This window comes from Myzus persicae, unplaced genomic scaffold (assembly GCF_001856785.1).
Source record: "Myzus persicae strain clone G006 unplaced genomic scaffold, MPER_G0061.0, whole genome shotgun sequence".
Classification (NCBI taxonomy): Eukaryota; Metazoa; Arthropoda; class Insecta; order Hemiptera; family Aphididae; genus Myzus; species Myzus persicae.
Window position 1 is genome coordinate 53,688 of NW_019104221.1, and position 17,646 is coordinate 71,333.

Sequence of the window (17,646 nt, forward strand, 5' to 3'; positions counted from 1 at the left end):
TGCAACCCATATGTACAGGAAGAGACGGACCGACGGGAAAACGATGTGTACATAAAATAGAAAACGTCGGTCGGCACGGGGGGGGGCTGTAAAACGGGGGCTGCGGGGGAGAAGGAAAAAATAGAGAGAAAATAAAAAGGCGGGCGGGCGGGCGGGCCGCGGAGGTGGCGGAAAATCGGAAACGGAAAATGGGAAGAGAGAGGACACAGCGATCGTGTGACCGGGGAGAGGAGAGGAGAAAAAAAATAAAAAGGAAGAAATAACGCGGAGCCATAGAGGGTAAAGGATTGTGCGCCGTGCGACCGCGGCCGTCGTATTACAGTCGTCGACGTCGCCGACGCCGCCGCCGCCGGCAGATGGCAGGAGTGCACGGGGACCGCTCGCGCCGGAGATATCGTCGTCACCGCGCCGCCGCCGCGCGTCGTCTCGTCGTCGGGCCCACCGGTATCCGCCGAACGCCGATCGCTCGCCAGTCGTCACTGATTGTACGCGCGGTGTCGACACGCGTGTGCTGTTCGTCGTCGTCGCCGGTTGTCGTCGTCGTCGTCATCGTGGTCGTTGTCGTGTGGTGTTTGTGTCTCGCCGTCGTCGCGTCTGCTGATCACATTGTCCGACGCCGCCGTCTTACACGCGAAAATAATAATAAAATTACTACCACATATTTTGTCATTGTTCTATAATTATTACCGTCGTCATTACCTATTATTGCCGTCGTCGGTCATTGTTGTTTTATCATCAATATCGTTTATTAAAAAATCTTTTTTTTTTTTTATTTTTTTTTTTTTTACTACGATAAACGTCGATTTTTGTGCGCCCGAAATACCCCCCAAACAGTGTCGTACCCGTACAGAAAAACTAGTGCGAAAACATTTTTACGATTAAAGATTTTCGGGGTATATTTCGAGAACGAAATTTTAATCCTATCTTATAAAAAAAAATTACTCCACTCTGAACATTCCGATTATTATTATTTTTTTTTTTTAAATCATCCACGAACCGGGTAGACGATCTTGACCTGTCACACCCGGTGTTCCTGCTGCAGCAGTGAATTCGAGTACGTTCTAAGAGGTGAGTTTTTCTTATTATAACATGCACATTTTTATATGATATAAGTGCTGCGTGATATAGGTGTATCACGTTTAGAAATGTTATCGCTTAATTTGAACCTGTTCTTTTTTTTCACTTTTCATGCAAACGAATTTTTTCTTGAAAAATCAAATTTCTATTGACGATAGGTATAAGAAAAATCAGTAAATATACTTCACCAAATTTTCAACTATAAATGAATAAAAATACGTCTTCGAAAAATACTATATTGTTTATTACAACAATTACGTCTAAAAAAATATTATTTCCAAATTTATTTATTTCCCGTATTATCTTCAAACATCTGACAACAGGTTAAAAAAACACAATTTTCACTAAAATAAATATGATAAACTTTTGTAGCGATTTAAATCCACTTTTAACTAATAGATATAAATTATTTGTATAGGAAATCTAAATTTTAAAATATAATTGTTTAAATATCAATTTCAACATGATTTCAACCTGGAATATTAAAGTTATAAAATTTGCAGAATAACTTATTCAGTTTTTTTTTTATCATATCTAGATATTCGGAAAAATAACAAATACGAATTATTATTTAAATTTTAAAAGTACTGCCGTTTTTCATTATTATTATTCATTATTATTGTTTATATTAATGTATTTATTTTATAAATCTAACCTGTATGTTTAGGATGAGTTGTGAAATATTATTATCGTGTTATATATTTTTTATTCTGATAAAATTATTTCATTTACCAATATCACGACCAATACTTAATAATTATAATATTACTTACTCCAAGATAATTTAATATATTATGAATGCCTAACATAATTTTTATACAAGCTTTTATAATCTTAAGTAAAATGCTGTAGTATTCAATATTACTAAACATATTTTTAGTACATTTGCCTGTAAATTAAAATGTTAACGTACCCATTTAGTAAATTATATTATAATATATTTTCGGATTAGTATATTTAATTTTTAGTTATTATTTGACCGAATTACAATATTATATTACTGATACGCTTAACAGAAATAATAATAAAAATAATAAATCACGATATTACATATTATTATACTTACATCATCAATTGGTTTTAACGTTTTGTAGTTCCACCTAAAAAATAGAGAAACAATGGTTATTGAATTTACTTTGAATTATTGACACAACAAATTATTTAGGCACTACCTGCAACAACAAAGGTTTAACATTTTTTAAATTTAATTTTATTTAGTCTTCGGTATCAATATGTTTTCATGATCAATATTGCAATTTTTAATTTCGATTAACTGAATACACACCTTCTACGAAAAATAAACAATAATAAACACATTGTATCTATTGTTTGGCATCAGGTGTTTTGTTTTTACGCTTATAATATTTTGATAGCCTACTTATTGAATTCCAAAGCTTCGAAACAAAAATATAAATGCAACAAATATTCCCAACAATAGTCCTGATCGTAGAATAATTAAAAACAATAAAACTGTAGGGATAAGCCGCTTAATAGTGTTATCGGCATCACCCATATATTCGACGTGCGTGCGTCAGACGACTGACTGTTAATATACTTTGATAATATTCATTTTGGAATTTATTGCAAAAAAAAATTGGTTTCTACCTTAAACTGATAGCCCGCATAATACTATAACGATAAACACGTTCAATATACTGTAATTAAACATGATCACAATAAATTGTCAATTTTAGATTATTAATTATTGTCAATTCGTTTTTTTATATATAAATATTTATAGATACCTGTACATAATTTATTTATCCATATATTTTGACAGCTATAATTAAACGACAGTAATAATTACCAAAGTAGAATAACAATTACATTAATTGAGCATTGAAAAACGCAATAAAAATGTGTTTATCACACCGGGTATGGAAATTACAAATTTAGAGGACGAATTAAACAAGTACGTTTAATAATAATATTATTATTTTCATTTCTATTCGATTTAAAAAAATATTTAGATAGGTAGATACGTAAATTATAACTTGTTCATTTTTAAAATAATCATTACTATACTTATGCGTGATCCATAATTTGTATTTTTGATGACGATCAACAAGTTTCCACGTAATTTATTAAATATGATGATTATTTTTGCACACAAGATGATTTTTAAAAATTAATGTTAAATGACTAATAAAAAATATACACTTCAAAATAGATAATATATTTCACCAATATTTTGTCTGTCACACATTATTTATAATTAAAACATCATTTTCCTTGATTTTACGAGTCATTGTATCGTATTTGATATTTAAAACTTTTTTTTATCATAGTATACCAACATTGATTGCATGAATTCCGAATTGTTTTGAACAAGATGATGTGTACGTAAACGAAAAAAACAATGATAAAACAATTTGGTTAGGCGTTTTGTGTATGCAATCTAAGTGCTTGTACGCCTTTAACTTAATTAAATCGGTGTTTTCAGTTTTAGACTTAATCCGTTTAAAAAATTATAAAACCAATAAATGAATTGATGTGTTTCAGATGATAGGCCAGACAACGTACACATTTTTCACTTGTTAAATCCTGACGATAAAAGCTGCTTGTACCATAATTATTGTGTATTTCACGGTAATTATGCGTAACACGTGATATGGATGTCCAGGCTATGCAGTCTATGGATTGGCTCTTTAAAAAGGAACGTATCTATCTACTGGCTCAATTTTGGCAACAGGTAAATACTAAAACAGAAGATAAAGAAACCAATATTTTTTTAACACGTCACATTGTTATAACGATCGAGGGTTAAATGGCAGAGTAAAAAAAAAAAGAGTAGAAAAGAAAACCGTTGGCACAGAAACATCGGCAGACGTTACGTCCCAGTTGTATGTGGTTTGCCGGCCGCCGTGATAGGGAGGGCAAAGGGGCAGGGCCAAACGGCTCTTTAACACACGGCCAAACGTTATAAAATCGTTTACATTTTATTGTTATTCGATGTATTTTCGACAGACATCCGAAACATCAATAAATTCCATATTTAGCGATATCATCATTATATATATATCTATGAAACATATAAAGTTATAACCAATTTCCTGAGCAATACAATAAATTCCTGACATCTCAGGTGCTTTGTGTATTTAGATTTTCATGCAATTTTGCAGTTATTGTATTCTTCCTGTGCGTATAAAATATATAATATAGTAGTTGAAGTGCGAAAGACATTTAACATTTTTTAGCATTTATTTTGAATTTCAACGTACGAATAAATCATTTTTGTACAGGTTTATAATATTAAAAGTTAGAGTTTATAATAAAATAATCAAAAACTCACGAAAATGATATATATCACACACATATTTTTACACCGTGCAAAAATTACAAAAATGCATGCGTCGTGCGGTCGTTATCCACTTGGAACTTAAATCACTATTGAAGCATTTTAAGCCAATGATTTGTATATTGGTATTATTTAGAAAAAACTTCCGATTTCTGTCTTGAACCTCGGAAGCGTAGGTTTGAAACGCCTCTGTGTGACTTTCAAATATAACTTGTATGTATAAGTATTCAAAACACGTCTAATAACATTTATCATTGCGTTTTGCGACGACCGTTTAGTGTTGTTTGACTTAAATATATTAAATAGAGAAGGACCGTTGCACGTCTAAAATTATGACGGTGGCCGCAAGAATTAAGATGGGGCATCGGGTGTCGATTAACAGTTGCGCGGTCCGAAATAGAATTTTACTTAAACGCCGTACAGCAGCCGTCGGCGGGGGAGATTTAGAGCGCATTACGATAATATGTATAATTAACGGGGTGACGTCTCGAAAAAATATTCATTAAATATATTTATTGTGTCCGTATCGCTTTACGCACGTATCGCCTCGTAAAAATCTTATTTATATCTGTTGCATTTTTTTTTCGATTTTATAATAATTCACAGTGGCGCTTTATATTTTATAATATCATATACGAGATATAAATACACCTCTATCCGTTCACGGTCTTTGCCCAGTGACAGTAGTGAATTTTATAATAATAATAATAATAATATGTCTCTTCCTATGCGCGCGTGTTTGAGTGTGTTTGTAATGTTTGTGTACGTATGTTCGAACGTATAAATTATTAGTTTACAGAATTATTTGGCAACGTCTCACAATTGACAGCGTGTTTTAATTTTAGAATTTTAGCTCATTAAACAAATACACTCGCATACATATTACATACGCTACATAAATACATAATAATAATTAATAATATTGGCTCTGTTTTTAATCAAATATAATATAACATAATAATACCGTATTGCGTCTCGTATTTAAAAAAAAAATAATAATATTGCAAACCGTTTGCGAGACCGGGAAACGGAATAAACCAGCAGCGGTCTCTGTTCGGGCGGCGTTTCGAGGGCGCTGGCACAAAGGTCGGGCGATAGATGGTAGCACAAGCGGTGCACGTGCGGCAGTGGTTAAACAGCTATATCCCATTAAAAATACTATACCGCGGTCGTTGTCGTCATCGTTTGGCGAGGACTCGTCACAATACCTCAAATAACCAGCTGTATACCTAATGCTGCAGTATATAATGCAATGTACGTGTGACGGAGAAGAAAATCGTTTTTCAAATCAAAGCCCTTCGTCCTCGATTCCGCGTTCGTAAACAGGTTTTAGGGACGGACTTGATCAAGTGCCCATACAAGTATATACACCTAAGCGGGACTGAGCGATTCGGCATTATTTTTGTGATGTGTCATTTCAATCGGAACCCACTTTTTATATACATATATACATAGTGTCGGGTGAGCTCGGACACCCTCTGCTGCAGCAGCTAGATACATATGGGAACGACGGGCAGCGCTGTCCGTCTAAGTTTAGAAAAACGTGACCGTCTCGTACGCTCGTTAGCGGCAACGACTTTCGGCGGCGGCGGTGTCAAAAACATTCGATTTTTCTTTAATGAAGCCTGTTCCCGGTCGGTCGGCTAAACGTGTGTGTGCAGTGTGTATATTATGCGCCGCGTGTGAGTGACACGCCGAAGAGACGCGCGGCGAAAAAGTGAAGGAAAAAAAATGTCGAAAATTTACGATTTTCTTGGCACCCGACTCGACACGGACGACACACGGGTTCATCGGTGACACTGTGGCGCGCGGACTTTTTTTTCTCAATAGATCGAAAATACACGTGTGTGCATGTGTGTGTATGCGTTGGACAGACTTAAAGCACATATTAATAAACTCCCACCGTTATAATACGGGCAACTGTATATGACGACCACGATGACAGCCGTACTGAAATAGCACCGGGGTCCACCTCCACCCGCCACCGACGTCTCACCCCCCCCCCCCCCCGCCGTCCCAAGTACCATCGCCGAACCACCCCCGCTCGTCGTCCGGTCCGAGCGTATAACTCTTCCCGCCGCCGACGATGGGACCGCGACGACGAGCGGGTGAAGAGGTGTCGTCAAACTAATGGCGTACACAGATTAAACACGTTTTAATGCGGTTTTTAATAATCGGTTTGTTTAGAGTGACACATCCGATCTATGCGGCGGCGGATCCCTTTTGAAAACGATCCAAAACGGCTATTTCGGTATATACGACCATCGCCGCCGTATATTATAATATTATCGTCGGTCGTCTCAACTATTATACTACCGATGCGGCGGCGGCGGCGTAGACGACGGTCATCTGTGTTTTTATTATTATTTCGTATATGATGCATATAGTATGTATATAATATATATATACAATCAACTACACATGATATTTATTGCGACGGCGTTTTCAATATAATAATATTATGCGGTCGCATATATTATTAGTTATTACCATACACATCGATACGTCATATTATTATATCGGATAATCTATTGATATGTTATTATTGTGCGTGTTTGGCAGAAAAAATTTCATCGGATTTGTTTTTTGGGAATTTTGTCACATCCATTACAATGTTTTCGCCTCCCGAAAGGGGGTTAGTGAACCCGAACGAAAACCGGTTCCACCATCGTTGATAAATCGGGTTACCTGACAATTGATTAATTTCGGATAAGCCACACCACGGCCGCCATTGGTATTTGCAATCACGACTTCGGTGATCTCTCCACGCCCGGGACGTCCCTCTCCGCCATCCGACCAGCATAAGCGGACTTGTCTATATTTTGTATAGTGAACAATAGTGAACAATATTGTAATACCTTTAAAATATTATGTATTACGATTTATATAATTCCATACTTACGACAAAGAAATCAAGCACACGACGCAGTTTTCACAAAGATTTCGGTATTTTTTCATTTTTATAGTATTTTTTCGGCCACGAAAACAACTACTTCAATCAATATAATATAATATTATGAATATTTATACGCGCATAAACGTGATTAAAGGGATCAGGGGATATAGTGTATGTGTAATCTTCATCCATCCTCGGTGATTCTTTTTTTTTACACGTTAATAATTGGATTACTCGGTAGAGGATATCTTATAATAAAATCTTTTTCCCCCAAGACTTTTTCCGGGGCCAATCTCGGGCCCTGTCATTTGGATAACAAACGACGTACCAAGAAATTTGCCTCTTCTTTTCCATTTTTTTTTTATCCTTACCACCGTGGCGGCGCTACACGCCGATTCTAATTATACGGCTGGCAGAGCACCGGGAAAAGAGAAGCTTTTTTTCGAATACTTGTCTTGTTTTCCCCCCCGAACACACATCGTTTTCCCATAACTAATTATGCACTATATACAGCACTGTCGTACGACATGATTTTTGGTGCGGTTTTTATACATCATTTACCTGCAGTCATTTTTTTTGTGACAAACAATCATTCGCGACAATTGTATTTCGGTATACAATAATCATATCACGCTATTTTCGGTTTATTATGCCATGATTATATTATGTTTTATTACTTATCGTTATTTCTTTGTCGATTGATTTATATACATATATATATTTTTATCATACATCCCCAATATATTTCCTATACGTTCAACATATATATTATTATATAATGATAATTATAAGATCGATTTTTGAATTAGGCATATTATCGATACAGTATTATATTTGTATACGTTTTAAATTATGAGTTTATCTTAATATTTTATATCTGAATTACGTATAAGCGAAAAAACATATTTTTCTGTCAATTGATATTTTTTTAAATCTCGTATTTCAAAAAAAAATCATTTAAATTTTCTTAAACGATAATAACATACAGTATGTATAGGACCTATACTTATATGCATGTATACATGATATGATAATGACAGTACCATTATCGATAATGCACAAACTACGCGTAGGTATATTTGAATAGGCACTGATTATACAAATAATTCAATACGCAATAAATTGCATTTTATATTACAAGTTGCTTACTCTGAGATATATTTTCAAACGGATTTCCACTTTGTGTTTCGTCCGTGGTTCGTATAATAAGCCGGTATGAGAAACGACGTATTCAAAATGCCCAGAAAATTATTATTTGTGCGAATATATATAATTATGCGACGTTTGCGAAGAATTCAGTGTAAACAGAAATCACTTATTCGAATTATTTTTTTTTTGTCTTTTTTTATAAACGTTGAATGGTTTTATTAGTGTACCCTGAATATGAAATCCGATATCCTCGTGTCAACGTGTCGGATTGTACGTAAACAAACACAATATAAATGTTCGGTTTTATTTTTATGTATACTCGCGAAACAAAAAATAAAAAAATCCGACCCTTTTCGGATGTATATATGCACTTCCGCCCCCGTCTTGTTGTTCTTGTGTGATTTGCATACGTGCCCGTGTCAAACATTTTTCTCCCCCTGCCGCGCGTAATGTGTTCTTTCGCAATTATTATTTTCCGCCCCCTCAGCTTGTGTACTGTACTCACATAATGAGTCATTCTTGTTGTCCATTTTGTCTTCAATCCGCCGATAACGATCTGATCGATACCAGCAACAGCAGCAACACCACCGCACTACAATGCCGTGGCTCTGCAGAATGCGTCTAGAGAAAATTTACATAAAATAAACCATATAAATATACACTAGTGGTTAGGTATATTAAAGTACAATAATAAAATATATTGTTTCAAAAGTCATTAAAATAAACAAGACTTCTTAGTTCTTATGAAATATGTTGCATATATACAGAAAAACGTATTATTTTATAATTCAGAATCGGTATTTGTATATTATAGCTACGTAAGAACAATATAATAATATAATAGGCTATTTCAAAAACCGTATTTATAGGTATACGTATACATTATATTATTACATAATTAATATACGTATAGCGTGTATATATACACTAAAAAACGTGATGTAGTTTATTATACACTGAAATCAAAAGTTTTGTAATTCCAACGACACATTAATAGTAATCTCACGAGCCGTGCCTATATTATTGAGATGTGTCATTAGACACGTTCTTATATATTATATATATATTTGTTATTTTTTTTTCTCCTTAGTCTACTTCTGAGATAAAGCCGACAGTTTACAGACGCGAGTAAGTAGGCGTAAAAAAAGTGTGTTTTAGAAAATCTGCAACTCTTATGAGAATCGATCTATATAGTTTTTACCTATATAGGCGGCGTTCTTTCATCGTTATCGATGTATACGCAGAAAAACAAGATAACATTGTACATGTATAAAAGCGCCTTATACCGCCTTAATTACTAGGAAACCACGAGGACTAAAACATACACACACACGATTATAGAAAGTTTTTTTTCTTGATTATTAAATCAAATAATAATTAAATATTTCATCAACACCTTTTTAACACAATAAACCCGCATCGTATTTATTATTTAATTAATCGTAAAAAAAAGGTCAACGGTTTTATATGTAAATGTGTTTATGTATACAGTATATAATATGGTGTCGTCCGATCAACAATGGGACATCGGACATCCAGGGGAGGAATAGGTTAGGCTGTAGTCATCGCGTTGAATGTACGCATACAGAGAGAGAGAGAGAGATAGAGGATAGTATATAAACACATAAATAATATAAATGAGCATAATGGAACAAAAAAAAAAGTACCAGCTAAGAAAATAATAATAACACAAAGCGATTTATGTTTATAAGGATGAAGTCTCAATTCGTCAGTGTCAAGACCGTTTTTTCCTTTCTTTTTGAAAGCAGTCTCCTCCCACGAACGGGTTTTTCTTCTGTTTGATCCGATTTATCACCTATACATACGGCACACACACACACCCGCGGCCGTATTATTGTTGTCATTTTTTCAAAACGATATGGCCCATTCACTGTTGAGCGCGCGCGTGTGTGCGTGTCAGTGTAATAATATGTAAATGGACAGAAAAACAACGAGAGCCCGTGGGTATTTTTTTCTAGTACGACCGGGGGATGGTGAGTGGGTGTGTGGATGGGGGGAACCCACGCGTTGAAAACAAAAGGGTCCGGACTTGCCCTGCGGAAGTCAAACGCGCGCCGCTGACGTCGACACTCGATGGTTGCTCGGATGTAAAATAATAATTAGAAAATAAATACATCATGCTCGTATGTGTACGATATTATGTGTGTGTGTGTTTCATAATAATAATATATGCGCCTGTATATATAGTTAGTAGTTACTATACATATAGGTGCTGAGTAAATAATATTATTTCGATACAGTATTTATATTTTTGCTGGACGAATTCGACGGTATATATACGCTTTGGTATACGATATAATATTGTATAAATTACAAGAAAATGTAGTGTTCGCCGCCGCCGCATTCGCAGGTGTTTTATTGAATATAATTAATTAATATACACATAATAGGTATAATATATAGCTGATACGTATCAACCATATGGGTTTTAATGCGAGGGGAAAAATCCAATGAGCTCTCCGTATACGTCAAAACTCAATATACATAATGCGTCGCTGTTAGAGAACGAATGTATAATAATATGTTTCAATTTAAAAATTCGGCAACAAGGTAAAATGTGTAGTTTTTTTCACCGTGTATGTATGGGTAGGAACCTCTAAAAAATGTACATTTTTACATAGGTATATATATTATTCAAACCCCGACTAAACGGAAAATACCGGTTTTTTGTTTTTGTTTTTTTTTTTATTTATTTACAAAGTTAATGAATATTAAGTATAGATATGGAAATGAAAAATAGTGGGTTGACTTTTTTATTTATTGTGTAGAGATATTTTTTTGAAGGGTGTTTGTCTTGTATGTGGCGAAAAAAACAACCCTCCTCCGTGTGATGTGTGTGTATTATGCACCTATACACATATATACGTTTTGGTTTTGGCGTGAAAAACACAGGTTATTTACGGTTTATTTTTTCTACATATTACTATACGCACTTCGAGGGGGATAAACCGCGATTTTTATCCCGCGCACCCTAATGACTGGTAATGGAGCTAATATGTTTGAACGAATTCCGCGCGATTGGGGGAAGTTGTTTAGTTGTCGTGGAGTACCCAAGTTCTTGTAAACTTTGATACATTCGGATTAACGCGCTCGTTATATTATACGATATAGGTTAACTACTCGAAAACAGATACCAATGCGACTAAACACCATAGTAAAGCATTATTAAGTATATCATTTATGTACCTCTAGTTATATGTATTATAATGTTAACGTTTGCGTACGTGAAAATAATATTTTTTTTGAGTATTGATTATTAAAAAAAATATTATTTCTATACTGCAATTGTATAAAGGGTTTTCCATACGTAGGTGCATTCATTATTTTTTTTTTCAAATAATATTTTATAAACTGCTTATTTGCATTGTGTGTACTTCCAATGTTGTTATCTTGTAAAACAGCCGTTGTAAAAATTATCGAGGGCCGGAAGCACTCTTATTAGCATATTACGACCCTGCAGCTATATTATACTCGAGGCGCACGTATATACGTATAGGTTATATATTATCATAGAACATAATAATGATATTATATAATAGAGCGAATAGGAATAATTTTTTCCGTTCTTTTTGTCTTAAGTGTATAGTTACGCCTAATTTGTCAAAACGAACATGCGTACATAAACTATTACTATACACATTTAATATATTGTATGTACCTACGAATAGTTAGTTAACATTAACAGAACATTATTATTTTTAATAAATGCGCGAACGGGAACAATGCGGGGAATTCAGAAAATGTTTTCAATGTTGCGATGCCGATGATGGATCCGGTACGTTGTAATTAATAATAATAACTTGTAACGCGCGGTACAAATAATTATCCAAACAATCAACAAGTACATTTACAAAGAAATCTAATTAAAAAGAAAAACGTCTGAATATAAATATATTCAAAAATATTAATTACTACCTATCTATATACCTAATATAATATAATGCGGATATAACAAAAAAAAAAAAAATAATAATAATAATAATAAAGTTTCTTGTGTATAGGAAAATCCAAACTCGACTCGTACCTGTAAGTACTATTAATAGCTCTACATAATATACATAAAACGGAATAATTATATATATATATACGGACAATACGCGGACGGACGTAATCGTTCGAGACATACATCCGTCGTCGTCTTCGAATCGATGAGAACTTAATAATAATAATGATGATGATGATGATGATGATAATATAATATTATTCGGCAGCGTTGTCCGCACCGTCGAGGAGCGGTCGTGAGTGTATTATTATTATTGCGAGGACGCCGCCGCCGTCGGGTGGTGCTCGGCCGGCGGGGGTTTGGAGGGGGCGGGTATACGATTTCTAGACGTCCGAATATCACGGAGCGCACGTCGTACCATTATAAATATATTATCGTAGGTACACCGATACAGGTACCTGCCTATACATATGTATACATATTATTTAATGTTATATAGACGTGCATATTATACCATATTTAACCGTATAGGTATACTGCAGTGTATATGATATTATTATGTACACCACCGTAGCATATAATATAAACGTAGGTATAATATGTATAGATAGGTATTATTATTATTACATTATAGTTCACGATCGGCCACGGCGGCGGCGGCGGCGGCGGCGGCGGCGGAGGTAGTGGGCGTGACTGCGGGCGACTGTCGGAATAGAGATACGAAAAACGAAAAACCGAAAACCGAAAAAAAGAAAACAATAAAAAAAAAACCCGACTACAAAGACGGCGGAGAGATACGATACGGAATGAAAACCGAACCCGACGCCTATACATAGTGTATACATATAAGTATACCTACTACGTCACAACGCCAGCACATACGGGTTTTTATGCGCGAAACGTGCGTGCGTGCGGCAACAGCAGTCAGCAGCAGTCGTCGTCGTATTGTAATAATAATAATAATAATACTGGTAATAATAATAATAATAATAATAATAATATATATTATTATTGTATTATCGTGTTTATACACGCGGGACGCGACTCTACGAGCAAACAAACAGCGGCGGCGGCGGCGGCGGCGGCGGTGGCGTTGCAGTGTTGTAGTGGCGAGCAGAAAAGAACGAGAAGAGAATGAAAAAAAAAAAGTAAAAGAAATAAAACGCCGCCGCCGACGTCTCGCACACACACGCACACCGCCGATCTATCGACGGGGCCGGTCCAATGGCGCGTGATACGGTCCAATAGTTCCACCTACTTTAAGACACCTCCCACCGGACTCTTTATATACATACGTATATATATATAATATCGTGTATATACACAGAAGGTCGATTTATTGTTATTTTTATATTTATATATTGTTCGATATTTTTCTTTTCGTCGCTCCGTTGTCCGTTTCTGTATTATATTATGTATGGAAGTATATATATATATACATAACTCCATATACCATTGTGTATGCTCGTTGTTCGGACGTCCCTCAGCGCACCGCGGTGTGCATGCGATGATGTGATATATATATATATATTATAGATATGTACTCGCTCGATTGATATATTATTACCCCGTTGGCGGGGGGTATAGGTGGAGTCGATATTTTCGTAGCCATTTTCCAAACATTATATCCACTGTACATACAATGTAATATATATATATATATATATTAGGTACAGGTACCCGTAGCAGCACGTGATATATTTTATTGTTATAATGTATATATTGTGTATGTATCGTATATAACACTGCAGTAAACGCTGTGCTGCAGCAGGTAAATTGTATTTTATTTTTTATAATAAAATGTACACCAGCTAGATATAACGCCACCGACTCCTATAATAAGTATACGCGCAAACCGTCCGTCTGCAGTGGCGTGGTAAACACTAGTATACTTGATCTAAACATGGGCACTTGCCCGGAGCTTTATTTAAAAAAAAATGGGGGTGTTGAGACGTCTGTCATGTTTTATTATTTTTACGTACCTATTATATAATTATAGACTAATTCAAATATACTGCATTATGTAGTTATATAGTAAGTTTGGTTTGTATATCTAATATGATAAAACTAATAAAATGCATACAAAATAAATATTTTGTTTTTTTCTATAATATAGTAAAAATGTCACTCATCACGCCTCTACATGGCCGTACCCGCGTTGTAGAGTTACGATTTATCGTATATATAATGTGTAAATAATATTATTATTATTAAAGTTTGTGTCATATTTAACTTACTATACTCATATATTATATCATGTTATATTATGAGATAAAACACTTTTTTAAAAATCAGTGGGTTGGTTGTACATTTAACGTTCTATAATAGTAATAATACTTATAATAAGGTAAAAATACTTATTAAAATGTTTTTGGCTCTTCTGAAAACCTTGAAAAACGTCGCTTAGCCTCTTTTACCGTGTAACCATCGATATGGTCAACTGCTACAAGTATGGGTACATTGCCAGTTATTGATACTCGATGTATAATAAAAATTAATTATTTTATTTTAAAATGTACCTAGCTGTGGATATTTACGATTTACCTATGCTAATGAAAAAATGACAAAAGTCGGTTATTATTATAAAAATATCACGAAATATCAACTTCATTATATATAATATGTAACTGCTGTATATTATAGTATAGCATACGATTTACGCTAAAGAGATTTCAATAGCGACAAATCGTTCTTCATAGTTCATAATATGTTTATGCCCTGTCCGTAAGTTTTCGGACAAAAACAGAAGACGCCAGAGCTAGTATAATATAATATATAATAAACTATATATTGCATGCGGCGCTTAAACAATACTGTTGTACATAGAACATAACTTTGGTCAATATAATATATAGGTGTATTATAATTTATATATGCATGTATTATTATGTGTAATAATGGCCGGAAACGGCATAAATATCGTCTTATTAAAATTGTTTTATTTTAATCATACGGTATGTAGGTACATACAATATGTACACGACCGGATTCGATCGATTCCGTGGCATAAGTGGATATAATAAAATATAATAAACGACGAGGAAGTCGTCTAGCAAATTGACCCGCGGACCATTATTTTCAATCACGTTCAATACTTAGAACCGCGCAGTGTGTTGTATTATATTAGGTATATATATATATGAGGCTGAAAGATTATATTACTGCGTTATTATTATTATTATTATTATTACGAGTGCCGTTATTATAATATTATACGGTCGACATGTATGAGTATATACCATCCATACGTATAATATATTATATATAAGGACCGGATACCGGTGATTTTCTTCAGACTTGTGTTGTGGTGTGCTGTTAGCTGAAGAGTGGAATTCGGATAATGATTTTAATGCACATATATATCTATGAAAAATATTATGTGTGTGTCTATTTACATATATATACTGTTTTTGTTAACATTTTTTTTACTATTATCTTTTGCAGAGAGCTACTTTGGCGGAAAAAGAAGTGACTGCCCTGAAGGAAAAGTTGACCAACAACAAAGCACAAGACACGAACGTCATGACCATGGCCACGCCTCTGAGCAATCATGTCGAATCCACCGAGGATCAAAATAAAACACCCGCCGAACTTGAACTTTCGGCCAAAGAAAAAGAGGTAAGAATATTCGAGTGAATAAATATACAATATTATATTGGGGGTGGGATCGATCTATATAGTTATCCCATATATATTATCATATAAACATGCATACCTAGAATATATACGATAATACTGTTATAATATATAGCCTACCTATGTGTATTTTATATTCTTACCCACAGTGTCATAACAATAAATAATATATGAATGTAAATAGTATATATGGGTACATACGGTAGCGGTTTATTACTCTGAATTACGTACGAGCGTTTATTGCGCTCAATAAAAAAAAATATATATATATGATAATAACGTTTACAATAGACGACTTCCGGCATTTGCTCTCTTAGTGCAGTTTTTTTTTTATTTTTTTAATAATATTCAAACACTTCTTATTCAAATATTTGCCTGCCACCGCCGTACCGGATGATGTGTCTTACATATTATAATCTCGTATTTTATCACCTTTCAAACACCTCCATTTTTTTATTATTATATATATTTATAATTCTCTTTATTATACTATTATTTTTTTACGAATAAAGGCAACTCCCGGAAATTCCTCAGCAGCCGTTCCGTTGTTGTTGTAGTTATATTATTATTATTTTTATTATATATTATTTATATGCCCGAGTTTAAATCTCCATATTTTACATTATAAATGCGTAATATATAAAATTTCCACGGGACAAAATACAATCGCGCGTCTGTCTATACGCGCTTGCACGGCGACGGAATTTCAAACCCTATCGAGTGTGTGTGTGTTTGTCCGTGTTTGTGCGTATACCTCTCTCTATACGTGTGTCTTATATATAATAAATATATAGACCAATGGCGCCTTCGAATCGGAAACAAGGTGCTCGGCGGTCTTGCAGGGGGGGTATATATTATAGTATAGTACACGGTAGTAAGGTTGTATAGGCGGTTATGTATGTGTGTGTGTGTGTGTGTGTGTGTGTATATACGAACGGGGAAAAAGGTAATGGTATAAATTTTCCACTTCTATCACGCAATTTCCTTCCGTTTCGCGTCCAATCACGCTATTACGTCGGACGCATAATAAGTCTTGTGTGTATATAATATACGGAGAACTTTGGGATTGATTTTATTACATCTGCATTTTCAACGTGTATATATAATATTGTGTTATATATTATTATTGTGTGTGTATACCTAGGTATACCTACGTATATATATTATATCGTCGTCGTTGCCGCCGCCGCCAGGGTCTGATATGATCGGGCGAGGCCCTTAAAAATCGAACCCGCTCGACCGGCACGACATGCACACACTGCCGACTATATTATAATATACGATCGTGTATATATATATATAAATTATAAGTATATGTATATAAAAGAAATAAGTATAGCAAAACGACTATATACATACATATATACATAGAATATAATACGGTTTAGTGTTTATATATATATATATATATATACACGTATAATGTTATGTATAATAAACGCGTGGTGGCGGTGATGAGGTCACGGAAATGCGAAGGACCGAATTCGTAGACGGAGCGAGAGCGGGGCAGAGTATACTTCCGCCCACGCTGGAGGCTCTTGTGTGCTATTAATGGCCGCAGACACAACGCGCTCAATTTAGTGTTTTAATAGTGTGCATATATATATATATATATATAGTAAACAC

The 17,646-nt window shown here is 34.6% G+C and overlaps 1 protein-coding gene across 5 annotated transcripts in view; it reads left to right on the forward strand.

Moving 5' to 3' along the window:
* Nucleotides 1–465: 465 nt before the first annotated feature.
* Nucleotides 466–17,646, forward strand: part of LOC111040158 (homeobox protein cut) — a 37,286-nt gene continuing 20,105 nt past the window's right edge. For 3 of the 5 annotated variants that reach the window (XM_022323918.1, XM_022323919.1, XM_022323920.1), the window contains exons 1-2: nucleotides 3,689–3,769; nucleotides 15,829–16,002. In XM_022323918.1, the coding sequence (XP_022179610.1) occupies nucleotides 3,689–3,769; nucleotides 15,829–16,002 (255 nt within the window). Of the gene's footprint in view, nucleotides 1,069–3,579; nucleotides 3,770–15,828; nucleotides 16,003–17,646 lie in introns of those variants that run through there. The other 2 variants (XM_022323916.1, XM_022323917.1) reach the window with 2 other exon arrangements.